The sequence below is a fragment of the Oreochromis aureus genome, linkage group 12 (assembly GCF_013358895.1).
Source record: "Oreochromis aureus strain Israel breed Guangdong linkage group 12, ZZ_aureus, whole genome shotgun sequence".
Lineage (NCBI taxonomy): Eukaryota > Metazoa > Chordata > Actinopteri > Cichliformes > Cichlidae > Oreochromis > Oreochromis aureus.
The window spans coordinates 9,388,800-9,404,667 of record NC_052953.1 but is presented as its reverse complement, the minus strand read 5'-3'; the positions used below and the strand labels follow the sequence as shown (position 1 = coordinate 9,404,667).

Below are 15,868 nucleotides of genomic sequence, written 5' to 3'. Positions count from 1 at the left end.
AGCCGTTGGCTTTCAGTGAAGGCTGATATTAGTTCAGATTAGAGATGCTCACACTGGAGAATATTAAAACAGAGTGTTTTCTGATTATAATTTTTTAATCCAGTTCAGAAATGTCAGAAATAATTAAATCCTCTGTCTAAAAAAGCCCATCAGTAAAATGTTCATAAACTGTACTAGTTTATTACTCTTAAGTATTTTAACTTTAACAATATTTTTCAGTACATTCATACATCAGCTTTAGACAATTAAGCGCAATCATTGTGGAATATCATTATTTGAACTAAATTATTTGCAACTCAAATGAACAAAACTAAGCAAATCAGTTAGGTTAGGTAGAAGTCATGTTTTGGAGATGTACAAAACAAAAAAATCAGTGTTTCCCACACAGCGATTTTAAGATTTAGGTAGATGAACGGCTGTTAGCCCCATTTCCTGTTTTTCCAGCTGGCTTGTCACCGTTGTCGCTGTAGTGACAATCCACTAAATCACTTAAGACTGCAGTTGGACAGACCACATTATCACCCTTATATTGACTGCAGCTAGATCTTGTTCTGCCCACGAGATCTGATGGGAACTGAAATTCCATCACCCAAAAAAGAGCGCCAAGTCGCCTGCCTTCGACATGGTGATGAAATGCCAATATAGCTGCCCACAAAAATCTTAAGAGTTGAAGCACCCCGACATTTTCAAAAAGATGTGCCACAGTGCCTGCAATGGACAGAAGACTGGGTCCAAACAACTGACCCTGCGCCATGAAGAATGAGATGTCACTCAAGTTCATATACATGTGAAGGCAGATGGGAAATAATGCAAATACTTTTGGCAAGATAGAGTATCTTAACTGTGCTATTTGTATCTTGGTGCATGCTCAATCATCCAGGTAAGTAAATTCCAAAAGGTTGATTCTGTTCATCTGGACGTGTCATTTTCAGTGGGAGAAACGTTTCGTCACTCATCCAAGTGACTTCTTCAGTCTCAGTTGACTGCAGGTTTCCCCAACATTATAAACAGTACATCTGCACAATGACTGAAATCAAGGAAAAGTGTCTGAACTTCTTTAAGTTTCCTTGAAGATGTTTCACCCAGATGTTTCACCCAAGAAGCTTCTTCAGTTTTAAGAACAATTGGTGGAGAGTCCCAGACGTTAAGCCCTGTGGGAGTGTCCCCAAGAGGGTCATGTGCACCCTATTGATCCTCTAAGACCATTGATCACTGATCAGTGACCATTGATCAATGGCCATGAGTACCATTCACAGAGAGTTGGGGAATGGCTACAGTTGGAGGTTGTTTGGTTTCTCTGATGTATAAGTCCTGGCAATCCTACTGGCACTTAACAGCATACACTGCATTACTCTGTTTGTGTCGGGGGACCCGATCCTTGGGGTGGACCAATTTTTTGGGGCACCGTGTTTTGGGGTTTAAAAGCCACAGAGACGCGGTGTTTAGAAAAATCGCGTCTCAACTGTTCCAATACTCCTGACACATAAGGGATCATTAAGGGTTTTTGCTTAGGCAGCAGTTGACCATCTCTCCTGAATCGGCTGGAGCTTTCATCAACTTTTAAACGTCCCCCATTACTGATGGAAATCTCACAGTCTAAGAAGGCTAACCTGCTACTTTTCATATCCTCCCTGGTGAATTTGAAGCGTTGGTCCACCGAGTTAATGTGATCAGTGAATTGTGGTATGTCCTGAGATTTGATTTTCTCCCAGGTGTCATCCACATCCACATACCTGAACCAATGTGTGTGCTATTTGAAATTACCGTCTGCAAAAATGAACCTAAAACTTTCACCACCAGGTGGCAACACTTTACTGAAATAGAAACAAATTCACAGTTTGCTCTGACATAATTAAGCTAATCATGAATAGCAATTGTGTTTGTATGAAACCGTTTCACAAAAAGCTATCTTAGCAAATGTATTTGAACTGTCCGTAACAGATTGATATTCCTACGTGTCATCATAGGCAACAACATCTCTTATCTTATCAGTTCACAAGAAATGCTGTTAATTGAGTATCATTGATTCATTTTACTCTTGAACAGCTGTAAGCTGCTCCAATGTTATTTTCTTTGGAACTGAGCATGTTATCTTCTGGGAGGATCTGGTAGTGATGAGGGCCATGTTCAAGGTGTTCAAGTCACTGTTTGCTGTCCCCTTGAGTAGGACACCAGTGCTTCCTCTGCCTTGCATTGTATTACCTACATCTTTCAGGGCAGAGAACATGCTACATTGACTCAGTGCACCATTTTAGTGGTATTACATGACAATATAGCGGATGCTGGGGAAGGTCAAAGAAGATAGAAAAAAATGATTGGAATAATATAATTCCTAAACTGTTTATAAATAAGAAGAAAGGTAGATAGTAAATGCCATACAAATGTGTAAAACCTCTTGTGTAAACCTCTTTCAGGACATGGAGGGCAGTTTGTTTTTTTGTTATGTGATTAATGTTAATATGATTTCTATATGTAAAAATGATCCACATCTATATATAAGTTGATGGTAGTGCTAAGATTACATAAAGTGTCGACTTTTCATTACTCAAATAAAGGCACAGAAGGAATTTTGTGTGTGGGTGTGTGTATTTGTGGGGGGTTTTTCTTTTAAAAAACAAAACAACATCCAATCAGCATTTGGTTTTTAATGTCAGATTAACTTCAGGTACACTTCTGCAAATTGGTGCATCAGTTAAAGTAGTTAGTGGTGATACATAAAGGAGAAGATGAAGGGAAATTCAACATAAATGAAAGAAAGTTTCATGTAGGTAACAAATATTGCCCCGGCCCAACATTCACAGCACCATTTCAGTTTAGTTGTTATTCAGCCTTCTTTTTTGTCTTTCCTTTCCTGACACAACACCTGTGCAAGCAGAAACTGCAGGTCTTGATGAAGATGAATATGAGGAGTAGAACTATAGTGAGGAAGAAGCCCAGGACATCCAGGCTGTGATACTGGTACCAGGTGAGCTCATGGGCCTGGACCCTCAAGTGCTTGGCCCCTTTGTTTCTCAGTGTGAACTCGATCCAGAATACTGCTTCTTCCAGAGCACTCATGGGTCTGTCGTGGTGGATGCTGGACAGCCGCATAGCATTTTCTTTGTACCTGTGAATGTGCATATGGGTTTAAAAAAAATCAGCTTCAATCATTTACTGTACGTAAAAAAATAAAATGGTCCATGTGACAAATAACAGATTAGTAAAGTCCTATTTTGAAGCCTTGACTTGAGCATGACTAACTGAGAATCTGAGGTTACTGCACATTCATAGGGTAATGACGCAAAGTAGCCATGCCCTAAAGTGTTGACATCTGTTTTATTTTAAATGTGACCATAATTTAGGAGCGTTTTGTGTTGAAAGAGCTATAGGGTTGTATATCCTCTTGTATGGATTTCTGCAGAGGCAGACTTCACTTTTCATACTCTGAGCCTACATCCATCCTTTCTTTGAATGTTTTTTTGTTTTACAGTCTATGCTTTCAGTACCTAATCCAAAGCACAGATAGTTCAGAGAACTCACGATTTGTCATTGATGACTGTGTTGATAGTGTCTCTAAGATCTTCTGTTGTAATGAAGTTCAAGTTGAGAATAACTGCAGCTCCTTTAGCCTTCATATGGACCATGTTGTCTGGCTGGTCACCGAACATTGGGATGCCCACCATGGGAACTCCGTGGTAGATGGCTTCGTAAATCCCATTTGTGCCTCCATGAGTGATGAAAGCTCTAGTTTTAGGATGACCTGACACATGCCAAATAACCGTGTGACATTGAAAGTTAGTTTTTTACATTTGGACAACAGGAGGATATCAACAACCTGGAACAGGGGATTTTAGCTGACACTGATTTGCACATTCAAACAGCTAACTCTATAGTGCAACAGAAGAAGAGAGAGAGAAAAAAAATCCCAGCCTAATCAACACAGCAGGTTTGCACAAGAAGTAATAAGTTATCAGGATAGTATGTCAGAAAATTCTCAGTCTTCAAATTGTTTCCTTGTGTCATCAAAAGTGCTCACAGCTTCCAAAAATACATTTAACCTCCCAGGACCTGGTATCCACATATGTGGACATGGCATTTTGGGTTGTCTAGACCAAAATACTAAATTTTGCGCAACAAGGGCCTGATATCCACTTATGAGGATTATACTGCCACTGTTCTACTGTAATTTTAAACAATTTTAAACCTCATATGTGGATCTCATTTTTCTCAGAAACAAAAAACAGGTAAAAAAAAAAAAAAAAAAAAATCTGGAAATTCATTGTTTTTACATTCATCAGGTCCCAACATGCCCAAATATAAAAAAGAAATTAAAAATGCATGCCATGGAAGAGTTTGGGTCTTAGGAAGTTAATGTTGACTGTGGTGAAATAAGCCTGTTATGATTTAATGTTGTCAGTGTTTTGTTTTATGTTATGTTTAAGGATTTGTTCTCGTTTCCTGTTTTATTGTGAAGGTCTGCGTCTCATGTGAGTGTGTTCAGTTTTACCTCTGTCTCGTCTTGTTGATTATTCCCAGCTGTGTTCCCTACCTGTGTGTAATCTCCCTGTGTTTCTCTGTGTGTATTTAAGTCGTGTCCTCTGTCTTTGTAGTTTGGCTGGTCCGTCTGTGTATCCACCATGTCTCATCCGTGTGTTTCCCTGCTGCCAACCGTCATCTGTTTTCTGCTCGCTGTTATTCGTGTTCAGGTTTGTGTTTCTGTTCAGGGTCAGTAGTTTAGTTTTCCCAGTATAGTTTAGTTCTCCGTTCACCATTTTGTCCATCTCTTTTGTTGTGTTTAATAAACCACCCTCACACCTTTACAAGTGCCTGCGTTTGGATCCTCCTTTAATTCCCACATGGCTCATCTCACTCGCCGTGGCAGTACGGACCAGCCAGATATGGATCCAGCGGCATTCACCCCACCCACGGAGCTTCGAGAGCTCACTTGTCTTTGCCTTAGTGGCACCAGCCATTTTTAGCCAACCTCTTCTCACCCACAATCTGGTATTCATCGTCTCTTATGTTGCGGCTATGAGCCGGGTCGTAACAAGCCTCAAGTGGCTTTAAGAATTAAAATTAAGTAAAGGTTTTGAGAAAAAAAATAATTTCGTTGGCAGTGGTACTGTTAAATTTGCTATCTCTCTAGCATCTCATTTCACTAGTATAATTTCTGCCCATCCAAGCCCATATCCACGAGTACCAACATTACTTACCCAGGAGGTCATTCTGAGGGATCCAGTCATATATTCTAGTGTTGGCACCCAAAGTTGCTGGTTTTTCTCCCCTGTATCTCCACAGCACCTATAAACAGTAACACATTTCTAAGCTTACTGTGTTGTCAGTGTATTGTGGTGTTTTTGTTGGACACAGTGTATCAAGTTGGTGACAAAGAATTTTCACACTCTGAATTAAAAAACAAAACAAGCTTAAGTTGGCTTGTTCCCACAAGGGAGGGGAACTTGAAATGTCCAATCTGTAATGTCATTAATAAATGTAGTTATCTGGAACATGAAAAACTACTCCACGCTTTACAAAAACTGATTACAGTTGGCACAAAGATTATCCTCTGACCTTTTGTGGGATCTGAGCGAGGCCTGAGGCTATCATGTTTGCCTTCTCTTTGGTGACGTTTTTGATCATGGATCCTAAAGTGAAGATCACAATGCCATCATCTCCAGAACTCTGCACAAATTCCTCCAGATCCTGTAACAAGTCGAATATTATCCCACTGGCAGCCAACCAGCTGTTTTTGCATTTTTGTTCAACATTTTGATGGCTTCACTGCTCCTGGCAGGAATATTCTGTGATGTAATGATTAATCAGATGGTAATAGTTGAGTGTCCTTACCTCTGGTAAAGGTTTAGCAGGTCTGCAGTGGATCCCACCAACATATTTGAAGTTGGGGAGGAAAGGACGAGGGAATTCAAAATCCCAGTAGGTTCGGATTAACCAGATGTCTGCTTTACTCATCAACTCACAGGCACTTGTGGGAGTTCCTGTTGCAATGCATGAGTATCACCAAACGTATCACCAATAGTTCATAGAAGACATATTTTCTTAATCAGATCTGATGAGATATAAAACACTGCATTTATAGTATTAGCAGATTTAAAAAAATGTTTTTTTAAACCAGTGCTTCATGCCTATTTGCTCACCTTTGACATCAGAGTAATATCTGTCTACTTTTCCAAAAATGTGACTCATCGCGATGTCTTGAAGAGCGTAGTAGAGAAAGTTCCACACTCTCTCTGAGAAGTCCATCTTATCTGTGAGTTTGCTCATAGCACCGGGTACAAAGGATGGTGGAGCAGGCATCTGACCACAATGTCTCTCCCAGTTATAAGCTACAGAGAAGCGCAAGGAGAAGACGAGTGGGATTCCCAAAATATCTGCTACCAAGTCACTGCCACGATAGATGGGGTCAGCCAAGAGAAGGTCGTAATTTCCCTCTTTCAATTTCTTCATGACGACTTCTGATTTCACCACACCGTCCAAATACTGGATAGAAAACTGCATTTGAGTCTTGATTATTTCACTGAATCTGATGTAGATCTCCCAGTAGCTCATATAATCAATTTCGTACATGGAGAATCGAAGGAATTCTTCTAAAAAATCCTGCATGGCGTCCTTTGAGAAAGAGACGTTGAAGGGCTCATAGCGAAAGCGGGATGGCTCATTGGCATTCATGTACAATGACGAGCTCGGGACCAGTACAGTCACCTGGTGTCCCCTGTCAACCAATGTCTCCAGAACAGGCTTCATGTTTATCCAGTGGCTGCCTTCGGTGTACCACACCAAAATGTTCCCTCCATTTGCACTCCATGTTGCACAAAGTACCAGCAGGATGCAGGCAGAGAGACGCAGCTCCATGGTGTCTGAATGTCAGCAGGAAAACCAGCCGTGGGCTGATCCTTCTGTAAAAGTATATAAGGAAAGATGATTATTAAATAAATCTGAACTCTGACTCACTTCTTTCTATGAACCATTGCTTATTTTAGCGTGCGTTAAAACGTAATAACCATAAATTTGACAGTGTTGGAAAAAACAAAACAAACAAATAAGAGAAAAACACTAGGAAATGAAAAAAGTTTTCAGAGCACCAGTTTGTGGTTGTTAGTATAGTACAGGTAGAGTGAAATTTCAGTTATATAGGCTTATACATAACTCCCACAACATATGCGGAACTTAGTAAGTAATAGAGTTAGTAATATGATGTCTCATACTTCTGATCCCTTCCCTTTTTTAAAAAAGCCTCCTGTTTCACACAAAGTCTCTGCACGCCCTTCGTCACTACTTACTGCTACATCTACGATGTAAATCTGGATTATGGATGCTAGAGTTTTATATCTGACCTTGGAAAATGTTGCATCGGTGCATTCCTAGCTTAAAACTAGTGGTTAGTTCCAGCATCTCTGCAAGTTTGTGTGTTCTTTGTCTTTGTTATTTTTGTCTGGCATGTTAGGTGGTTTAGTGACTCTAAATTAAATCCAACATTGCCTGTGACCTGTCCAGGTTGCATTCTGCCTCTCTCCAAACATCAGGGGATGGTCCAGGCTACCAACCCAAAAAGTAGTTAAGAAAATAAATGGGTGAAGTTTTAGCTCTCAGTATCATGAACTGATCCTTACATTATTATGTTTGAGTTTCAACTTTGGTTTTTGAGCAAATACTTTCAGATCTGACAATATTCACTTGTGCCTCCAGTCCATATTTGGATAAGTCACCATGATACACTACGATGTTGAATTTTAAACCATTAGCACTTAGCTGAAAGTCCTACAGTGTATAACTACACAATGTCTCCCAACATTTTAAAGACTCGTAGTAGAAAGATATCCAGGAGCAGAAAGAGGCAGCTGATTTCAGAAATCTGCTGAGGCCAGAAGGGTTGGAAGAGTTGTCAGCCATGCCTTCAGGAATCGTTGTTGTTCTTGGGAAACGTCACTGCTGACTGTTTGGGCGTGTAAATCTTAACTCTGGGTACTTTGTCCCCCTCATTAACATTGTAGATTCCTTTTGACACTGGATTCAGGAGCGTCTGGAAAAACAATAAGCATTTGAATATTGGATTCAATGGCCTGCTGAGGCAGTCACTGGCCATTCAGTGTGCGAGTGTGTACTGTTTTCAACCTTAGACCTCCCCTGGTGGTGCGGTGGATGTGTGAGAGTGAGTGATCAATGAGTGATTAACCAGCAGAATCACTGAGCCCCTAACTGTGCTTTTGCCCTCATATTTAATTTTCTCTGGAACTCAACAATCTACCATTTCCTGTTTGCATTCCTACTGCTTCCACTTCTTCCTTCCTTGCTCTGTCTTCCCACCACAGGGTAAGGGGTTACAGCGCAATGCTTTTTGAAGTAGACATTTGCATAATCAGATTAGGATGTGTGATTGTCAGTGGGCTCCCCCATCAGAGGGTGCTCCAGAGGAGAGAGGGTGCTGTCCAGCCCAACAATGGAAGACTCCCCTCCTCTCACTATCCAACCAGCCCTGCACCTGCATCCCACCCAGCCACCCAGCCACCCACCAACCCGTGCTGCAGGTCGGCAGCTTCGCAAGTCTATGCTTGGACTCGGAAGGGTAAGAGAGAGAGCGAGAGGAAGGTGCAGGGGGAGGAGGAGGGGTTCGAGTGCGTGATGGGAGTGGGAGGGCAGGGGTTGAGCTGAGATATTTAAACATGCAGAGTGTGAATTGGCTTTAAGGGGATAAAGAGCTCAGGGCCTATCGGTTGGCACCCAACTCCAGAAATTCTTTTTCATGGGCGCCTCAGCCGAGAGAGCGAGGGGCTGCCTGCACTGATCTGGCCCATTGTGATAACGGATTCAGACAGTGTGCTAGACGCTGATAAGGAAATGTGCTCTCAATAGACGATTGCCCACATACTTGGGAGAGAATAGTCAATCAGGCAAATATACTTGGTGGAGGGAATGAGAAGCGTACAGATTTGTTATTATTTCTCAGTGCATGGTTTCATAATCCTTGTGGAAAGTTGAGGTCAGAGTTATGCTCACGCTGCCGTTAGGCGTTTTCTGTAAATAAGGTGGTTCAACAAAATGCTTTTTCACAGCCTTATAGCCTGTACGGAAAAGGCTTCACACGCCTTCAATGTCAGATGACTGAATTGTGGAACATCACGATGACTTTCACCAAAACGTTCAGCCCACAAAGCAGTCCCCTGTTATTTTAATCTTTTTGCATTTTACCAGAAAGTTGCTCAATTTCCTGTTAAATTCCTCAAGCCATAAACACTTCCTAAATTCATGTTATAGATGAGCCATACTGCTTGGTTGAAATATTTGTCATTCTGCCTCTACCATAGAATTCATTTAGTATTACTGCAGCATCACAAAGAGTCACCTGTCACGTCCCACAGGCCTGCAGTCACTGTGTCCAGCTGCCCTCTGCTCCGTTTACACACCATTAGCCGGAGTTTAACAGCCGGGGTGAAAGCGCCTAAAACCGACTCAGTGTTTACTCTGCAGCTCAGTTAGTTACTGCCTCTTGCCTGAAAACGGGGCCCATTTTCTGTAGTCACAATAGGCGATTAGACATGTAAATGTCTGACCTCAGTTTAACCGGCTGCCAAACAAGAAGACTGTTGATGTTGTAGCTAGAGGTGAAAGAAATAATCCATTAATAGGTTTGCTGACTGAAAATTGATCAGCAGCTATTCTGATAATTAAAAAAAGGCCTAATTATTTACTGGCAGCAGTAAAAATAAGCAATGCAATGTAAAATTTCTTGTTTTTAAAGTACTGTTAACTGAATGTTGCTTTCAGAGTGTTTGTCGAAGAAAATATCTGAAGAGCACTTTGGATTATTAAACCATATATATATATATATATATATATATATATATATATATATGTATATATTTGTATTATGTATATATTACATTTACTTTAGGGTTGTTAAATACTTTATGAAGCAACAGAGTGATGCTATCCTTTAAAAAATAAGAGAGAGAGAGCAAGAACGGCATTTGCACTCTGGTCATCTCAACAGTGTTTGACTCCAGAGTGACCTCTGACCTCAGAGGTTGCAAGTTAAGCGGTCACATTGAGCGCTCATCCCTCAGGCCTCTGGTCAGTAGACAGAGAGCAGAGGTCAGTTTTGTGTCCACACTGTCATCACAGGCGCTGCTAAAAGCAAATGTCTCTGGGCTTACAACGACGCAGCAGCTTTGCTCTTAATTTCACATCAGCTGTGTTTCTGACTTAGTGTAAAAACCTACAGTATCTATCTATCTATCTATCTATCTATCTATCTATCTATCTATCTATCTATCTATCTATCTATCTATCTATCTATCTATCTATCAGAAATTATATATAGTATATTTATTGGTTATTGTTAATTATAAGTTATTTTTGGTTTTTTTGAGAGTTTGTTTGTTTGTTTTTTACCTCAAAAAGGAGTAGGAGTGTCCACTTTCCTGCTTCCTCAAAAAGTTTAGAATAGTGATTCCCAACCAGGGGTACAAATATCCCTGAGGGCACTTAATATTAGCATGACTAAAACAACAAAAAAAAAAGAAACAAAATGTAAAAACAAAAATTATTGATAGCTAAAAGAAGTGCATAAATCATTTAAACACGGAGGATGGATGGGTGAAATAACTAGCTTTTGAAAATGAAACTGTTAGATAAAAAAAACAATAAAAGGTGGAAATGGCAAAGCAAATTAGTTAAAAGATGGAGTTTATTATCTAAAAGTATACAATTAAATTTTTGGTTAGCTGCATTGATACATACCTGGGGAAAGATGGGTAGAAGTCTGGATAATCTTTTTAACTCCTCTGAGCAGTTCATTTGTTGCATTATCTGATAATGATAATAATGCATTATCTGCATTATCTTTTATTGAAGTATCCTGAATGATTAGATTTCATATCAGCGCCTGGAGTAAATGTCAGACTGAAACTAGTCCAGATCCCCTTTTCTATAATAGGTTCAAATGATAAAATGTATCTATGTCTATGTGATTCAAAATTTGCTTACTGGGGGCTTTGAAACACTTTAGTGAAACAATTACTCATACTTAACAATTCAGAAGGTAACAAATCATTTATTAAATAAATAGTTCAAATAAATAACATACCTTATATTCACAAACAAACCAAAATAACTTACAAAAGAGGTATCAGAAGATAATCAGCACACTCTTAACAGGAGACAATCAACTTATTATTATTATTATCATCTTTGGCTATATGACATGCGTATTGTACAAAAAATAACCAAGTGAAAACACAGCGAAGAGATTTGTGTACAATTACTGAAAGAAGATTGTCAGTTTTGCCAAAACCCAACCCGACTAGTAACAAATACTGACACTGTTGTGTGAAAGGGATGAGAAAAGGGGGAAAGGCTTTCGTAGGATTGATTTTTGTGAAGTGGTATAACCTTGATAATTGAAAAGAAAGGTCACATGTAGTCTTCTCTGGGAGGAGGGGGGCAGCATGTCGACTAGTGGGGAAAAAGTGCCCTTGGTTATTTTGAGATTATTTGCAGTCTTGGCTGAACCATTATCTATTCAAATTCCTTATTCAATCTTTTGCTCGAAATGAGAAATTCCTTAATCCCTTCCATTTTTCCTCATTGGCAAAACACCCCGATGCTGCAAAACTAAATTAGTTCCAGGCGGGCTGGCAACAAGGAATATTAACATAAAGACATGAGGGGAATAGTACATCCAGGTTTTTACACACCCATGCAGAACACAAATCAATTTCACCTGCAAATTATATTTCATAAGTTCAACACAGAGACGGTGCTCACTTTTCAGCCACGTTTGACTATCACACACTCTGCCCTGAGGGCAGACACACAACAGTCTTTACAGAGGACCAGATCAGTGCAGAAACCCCAGGAAGAAAGAAAGGGTCCAAAAGTTCACTCCAGAGTTGCTTCTGTTAGATGAGCTGCGGCTCTACCAGGCCTCAGAGCTGTCACAGCTGGATCCGGGCGACGGAGCCTCCGTGTCACTGGTCAGGGCCCAGGGGTGAGGAGGGGAGTGCAGCTGCTCCATGTTGCCTCTGAGAAAGGTGAGCAGGGTGGTGGGGGAGTGGCCGGCCGGCTGGCCGCTCTGGCTCTCCAGCAGCTGGACCAGGAAGTTGATGTAGCGCATGGCCAGGCGCAGGATCTCGTTCTTGCTCAGCTTCTTCTCCGGAGGATGGGTGGGGATGAGCTTGCGGAGCTCGGCAAAGGCGGTGTTGACGTTGTGCTGGCGCCAGCGCTCCCTCGTGTTGGTGAACACCTTTCTGGTCATGGTGCTGAGCTCAGCTGCAACAAGTGACAAAACGTTAGGCTACTTAATTCAAGGCATGACAGTAATTTGTGTTTATTTTGAGTTTTTGTTTCCAAACTCAATGCAAGACAGAGAAAATGGATATAAAAGCTTTAAAATATATAAATAAGTAAATCATCAGTCACAGTGCTGGTGCTGAAAATGATAGGAGGAAGGTGGAGGCACCAGGAGCAGGGAGAAATTTGCAAATTGTTTTAAATCCCACAAAAGCATTTATCATAATTGATTCATTTACTACCTATTTCTGCAATACGCAGCCTTTGTGTTTTTCTTCATATTTAAAGGCATATTCCAGAGTTTTTTTTGGCTGGCACAAGTGACACATCAAGTTCTTCTGCAGTGTTTACCATTTGCAAGCAATGAAGCTTTTAAATCATTAACAGATGGTATTTTAAACTACATTAGACACTATTTATTAAACTTCTTTTGCACTTAATATTTTGAAAACAAATATCTGCAGCTATCAACTGTTTATTACAGCACATTAAATATCTACTATGCTACTATAAGTGGAAACATTGCCTCGGAGGAGGGAAAATCCTGGAGAATGAAGTCTTACCTGTACCTGTGTGTGGGAAATGTGCAGAAATCTCAGAGGCAGAGGTTCCTTTGTCATCAGCGTGTCCTGGAGACCAGTGTAAAGGTCCACTTAGATGCGTCTCCTCATGCTCACTGAGCTCCTAATGAATTAGAGGAGAGGGGAGAGACAGAGAGAGGGAGGGAGGGAGGGATGAGAGTGCCGAGTGCTCGCATCCCACATTTTTATAGCAGCGCGAGCTCCATTGTGTGACGTGTGCTGTCGTGGAGCTGCTGCGTGCATTGTGTGAGGTTGGTGTGATTGTTAAAACACATAACTCCTCCCTTTTCTGTCACTTGGAACAAGTGTGTGTGTGTTTATGATGCTGCTGTGTTTAAATGATTTGTCTTTATTTGTGGGGGCCTTTCTGCAGCTTTTATGATTTAACAGCTCTTTAAATGACTATTTGTGCTGCTTTTATGATTCATTGCTCATTTAATCCTTGAAGGTTAGCGCTAAAGGTGACAAATAAATTCCTATTGAAGTGAAACTGAGACGTTCATCTCTCTGATCCTTCTCTTACTGCTGTGGACACTTATTCCTTTCTGTTTCTCTGACATTAGGCATGGACAACCCACCGTCCCCTCCACCGAGGAAAAGACCTTGATATCAGTGGCTGCTCTGCTTTGAATCCGGCCTGATTGGGCCACAAAAGGTAAAAATACCATATCCAGATTGACAGTCGGACAATATGGGTTTTGTTATGACTAGGGTAATCTTGTTGAGCCATTCCAAGGGGCCACACATAAATTAGAGAGGAAACACGGAGAGCACAGCGTCTAACTCACCTCTCTGTAGCCACTCCTCACTCCCCCATCTCACCCCCTTCCTCTGCCTCCCACTTTCAACCTCCGTTCAGACAGAAAAACACATCTAGTTTAACCAATTGTCACTGTTCTTTTTACACCCTTCAAGTGTTGTTTCAAAGACGCAGCCTTCCATAAAAGTCTCTGTGTGGAGTAGGAATTTACATAATCCGATTAGGGGCCGGGATTAGCCCCGGGCCTGGAGAACAGGCCCGATGGGGGCCGTTTTCTGAATCGGGCATTCATGAGACCCCGCTGCACGTCCAAGAGGCTGCACCTGCAGGCCAGGCGCCGCTGCTCGCTGCCTCCGTCCAGCCTCCACTCCAGGTCTGCAGACTCACTTCTCTGTGTGGTGGTTTGATGGCAGAGTGTACCTGCTGTAAGTCATCATCATCATCTGGGAGCAGAATGAGGGCAAACTCGTAAAATAAATTCAACTGAATGAAGTGCAGCATGTTGTGTCTTTTCAGGGGGTTCTGCAGAGAAAATCTAAGCCAGAAGTCACTGCAGAATTCATATATAAAGAATGTTGTACTACATTACAAACACTGGATCTTTTTTTAGCAGTAGACCAAATCACATTACTTCATCCTACACTGTTACAACACAGCCAAAGATCAGAGAAGTTACAGTAAAATGAGTCTGAGCTGTTTGGATACTTCCCATTTTTAACTTTGTATACTAATTTATATAACGTAATAAGTCCTGCTGATGCAGTCCTTCAAACAGCTGACCAAAACCACATAATGAGGTGTTTTATTTTTTGCGTTTTTCCTTTGCAAGTTGATGCACTGGACCAAAAATGTTCCTTTTAATTTTATCCAAGCACCATCTCATTTCAACAGTTGGTATCATGTGAGGAGTTTTCATCAGACATGTAAAACAAAGCAATCTTTAAGCAGCCTTGTTGATTGGGGCTTAGTTTTGGTTAGACTTAAAGACATTTTTGTTCATCATCGGGAGGCATATAGTGGTAAACTTTATCATTTTTTATCAACTAAGGCAACACAGAAGGTACACATTCAATCGGGCTCAGTCTACCTGGAAATGTCCATTTTTTGTGGCACAACACCCTGAAAACTGAAGACTGGAACCACATTTTGTACAGATGGACATTCATGTAGCATTTTGGTTATCCTCTACAGCACCATCATTAGTTTAAACAATTTAAATCATTCAGTCTAAGCTAACATTCATACGTTAGCCTATACAATTATAATTTTAGCAAAACTGTGACACCATGTGTGCAGTGGATTGCTAAGTCAATGATTCAAGTGTCGTCAAAGTGTGGCTTGACTTGAATTGACACATGACTAAATTGTTATCGATGATCACTGACTGACCAGTTATTATTACATGAACTGTTTCCTGGAGGCACTTTTTTTTAAAATAAAAAAAAAGAAAAATCCTAATCTTAAATTCACTTCATTTTCAAATGTATTTACCTTAAATAATGTTATAAGAACCCTGTGCAAAAATCAGCACCAGCTTTTTAGATAGTTTTTTTTTAAATCAGTGTAAGAACAGCAACCCCAGAATAAAATTAAAATGGTAATAAACCTTACATATTAAAACTAGAACCAGGCAAAAAACTACAAGATAAATCTACATTTGGATTATCAAATACCAACACGTTACTCATACTTCAGAAAATTTTATTCTTACCATGCAAATCATTATTTCTTGATTTGTTTCATGGAGCTTATGTCATTTACCTTTTACTCAGCATTTTGAGGTGCTGCTTTTTATGCCCAAAAGCAATCATACATCTTAGTTTCCCCCCCTCTTTATCTGTAATAACTATCCAACTATAAAGGTGCTTCTGCTAGGGCTCCATCTCTTCTTTAAAAGAGAAAACTCACAGGTGACTCTTAATTGCAGGCTGTGATTAAAGATAACAGTGTGACCTTTACAGCTGAAGCCAAAATAGGAGCCAGACTAAAGGATGCTTTGGTTTAAACAGCCTGCTCCTTCCCACAATATCTCTCCTGTCCCATTCAGTGCAGGGCTCCAGTGTAGTCAGGGACCATTACTGCACCATTAGGCTACTGTTTGCCTCGCCTTCATAGGGGGACTCCTTTGACCACCCTGCTGACTGCTTTTGTTCCTGTGCCATTAAAAAAACAAACCATTTCTCTCTTTGTTTGTCCACTGCTTCTAAGCAGGCAGCAGCCAGGGAGACGGACACGTAGAGAG

The 15,868-nt window shown here is 40.6% G+C and overlaps 2 protein-coding genes across 3 annotated transcripts; both read right to left on the bottom strand.

Annotated features, from left to right (window-relative positions):
• Positions 1–2,786: 2,786 nt before the first annotated feature.
• Positions 2,787–6,853, bottom strand: LOC116326259 (UDP-glucuronosyltransferase 2A2-like). Its single transcript, XM_031747462.2, has 6 exons — positions 6,135–6,853; positions 5,827–5,975; positions 5,551–5,682; positions 5,193–5,280; positions 3,520–3,739; positions 2,787–3,106 (listed from the first exon to the last, which is right to left on the bottom strand). Exons 1-6 carry the CDS (start codon positions 6,847–6,849, stop codon positions 2,821–2,823), a joined length of 1,590 nt encoding a protein of 529 aa, XP_031603322.2. The 5' UTR covers positions 6,850–6,853; the 3' UTR covers positions 2,787–2,820.
• A 4,240-nt stretch (positions 6,854–11,093) lies between these two features.
• On the bottom strand, positions 11,094–13,001 carry tal2 (T-cell acute lymphocytic leukemia 2). 2 transcript variants are annotated; one of them, XM_039621290.1, is made up of 2 exons: positions 12,849–13,001; positions 11,094–12,264 (listed from the first exon to the last, which is right to left on the bottom strand). In XM_039621290.1, the coding sequence occupies exon 2, from the start codon at positions 12,248–12,250 to the stop codon at positions 11,912–11,914; it is 339 nt and encodes a 112-aa protein (XP_039477224.1). In that variant the 5' UTR covers positions 12,251–12,264; positions 12,849–13,001; the 3' UTR covers positions 11,094–11,911. The 2 variants fall into 2 exon arrangements, with proteins under 2 accessions (XP_039477224.1, XP_031602500.1); XM_031746640.2 differs by having other exon boundaries at positions 12,855–13,001.
• Positions 13,002–15,868: the final 2,867 nt, after the last annotated feature.

Excerpts from the sequence above, each read along its gene's own strand:
- LOC116326259 (XM_031747462.2), bottom strand. The coding sequence starts at position 6,849 with ATGGAGCTGCGTCTCTCTGCCTGCATCCTGCTGGTACTTTGTGCAACA. Across the intron at positions 5,976-6,134 it reads ATATTACTCTGATGTCAAAG|GAACTCCCACAAGTGCCTGT; the intron begins GTGAGCAAATAG and ends GCATTGCAACAG. Across the intron at positions 5,683-5,826 it reads CTGCTAAACCTTTACCAGAG|GATCTGGAGGAATTTGTGCA; the intron begins GTAAGGACACTC and ends GACTTGTTACAG.
- tal2 (XM_039621290.1), bottom strand. The coding sequence starts at position 12,250 with ATGACCAGAAAGGTGTTCACCAACACGAGGGAGCGCTGGCGCCAGCAC.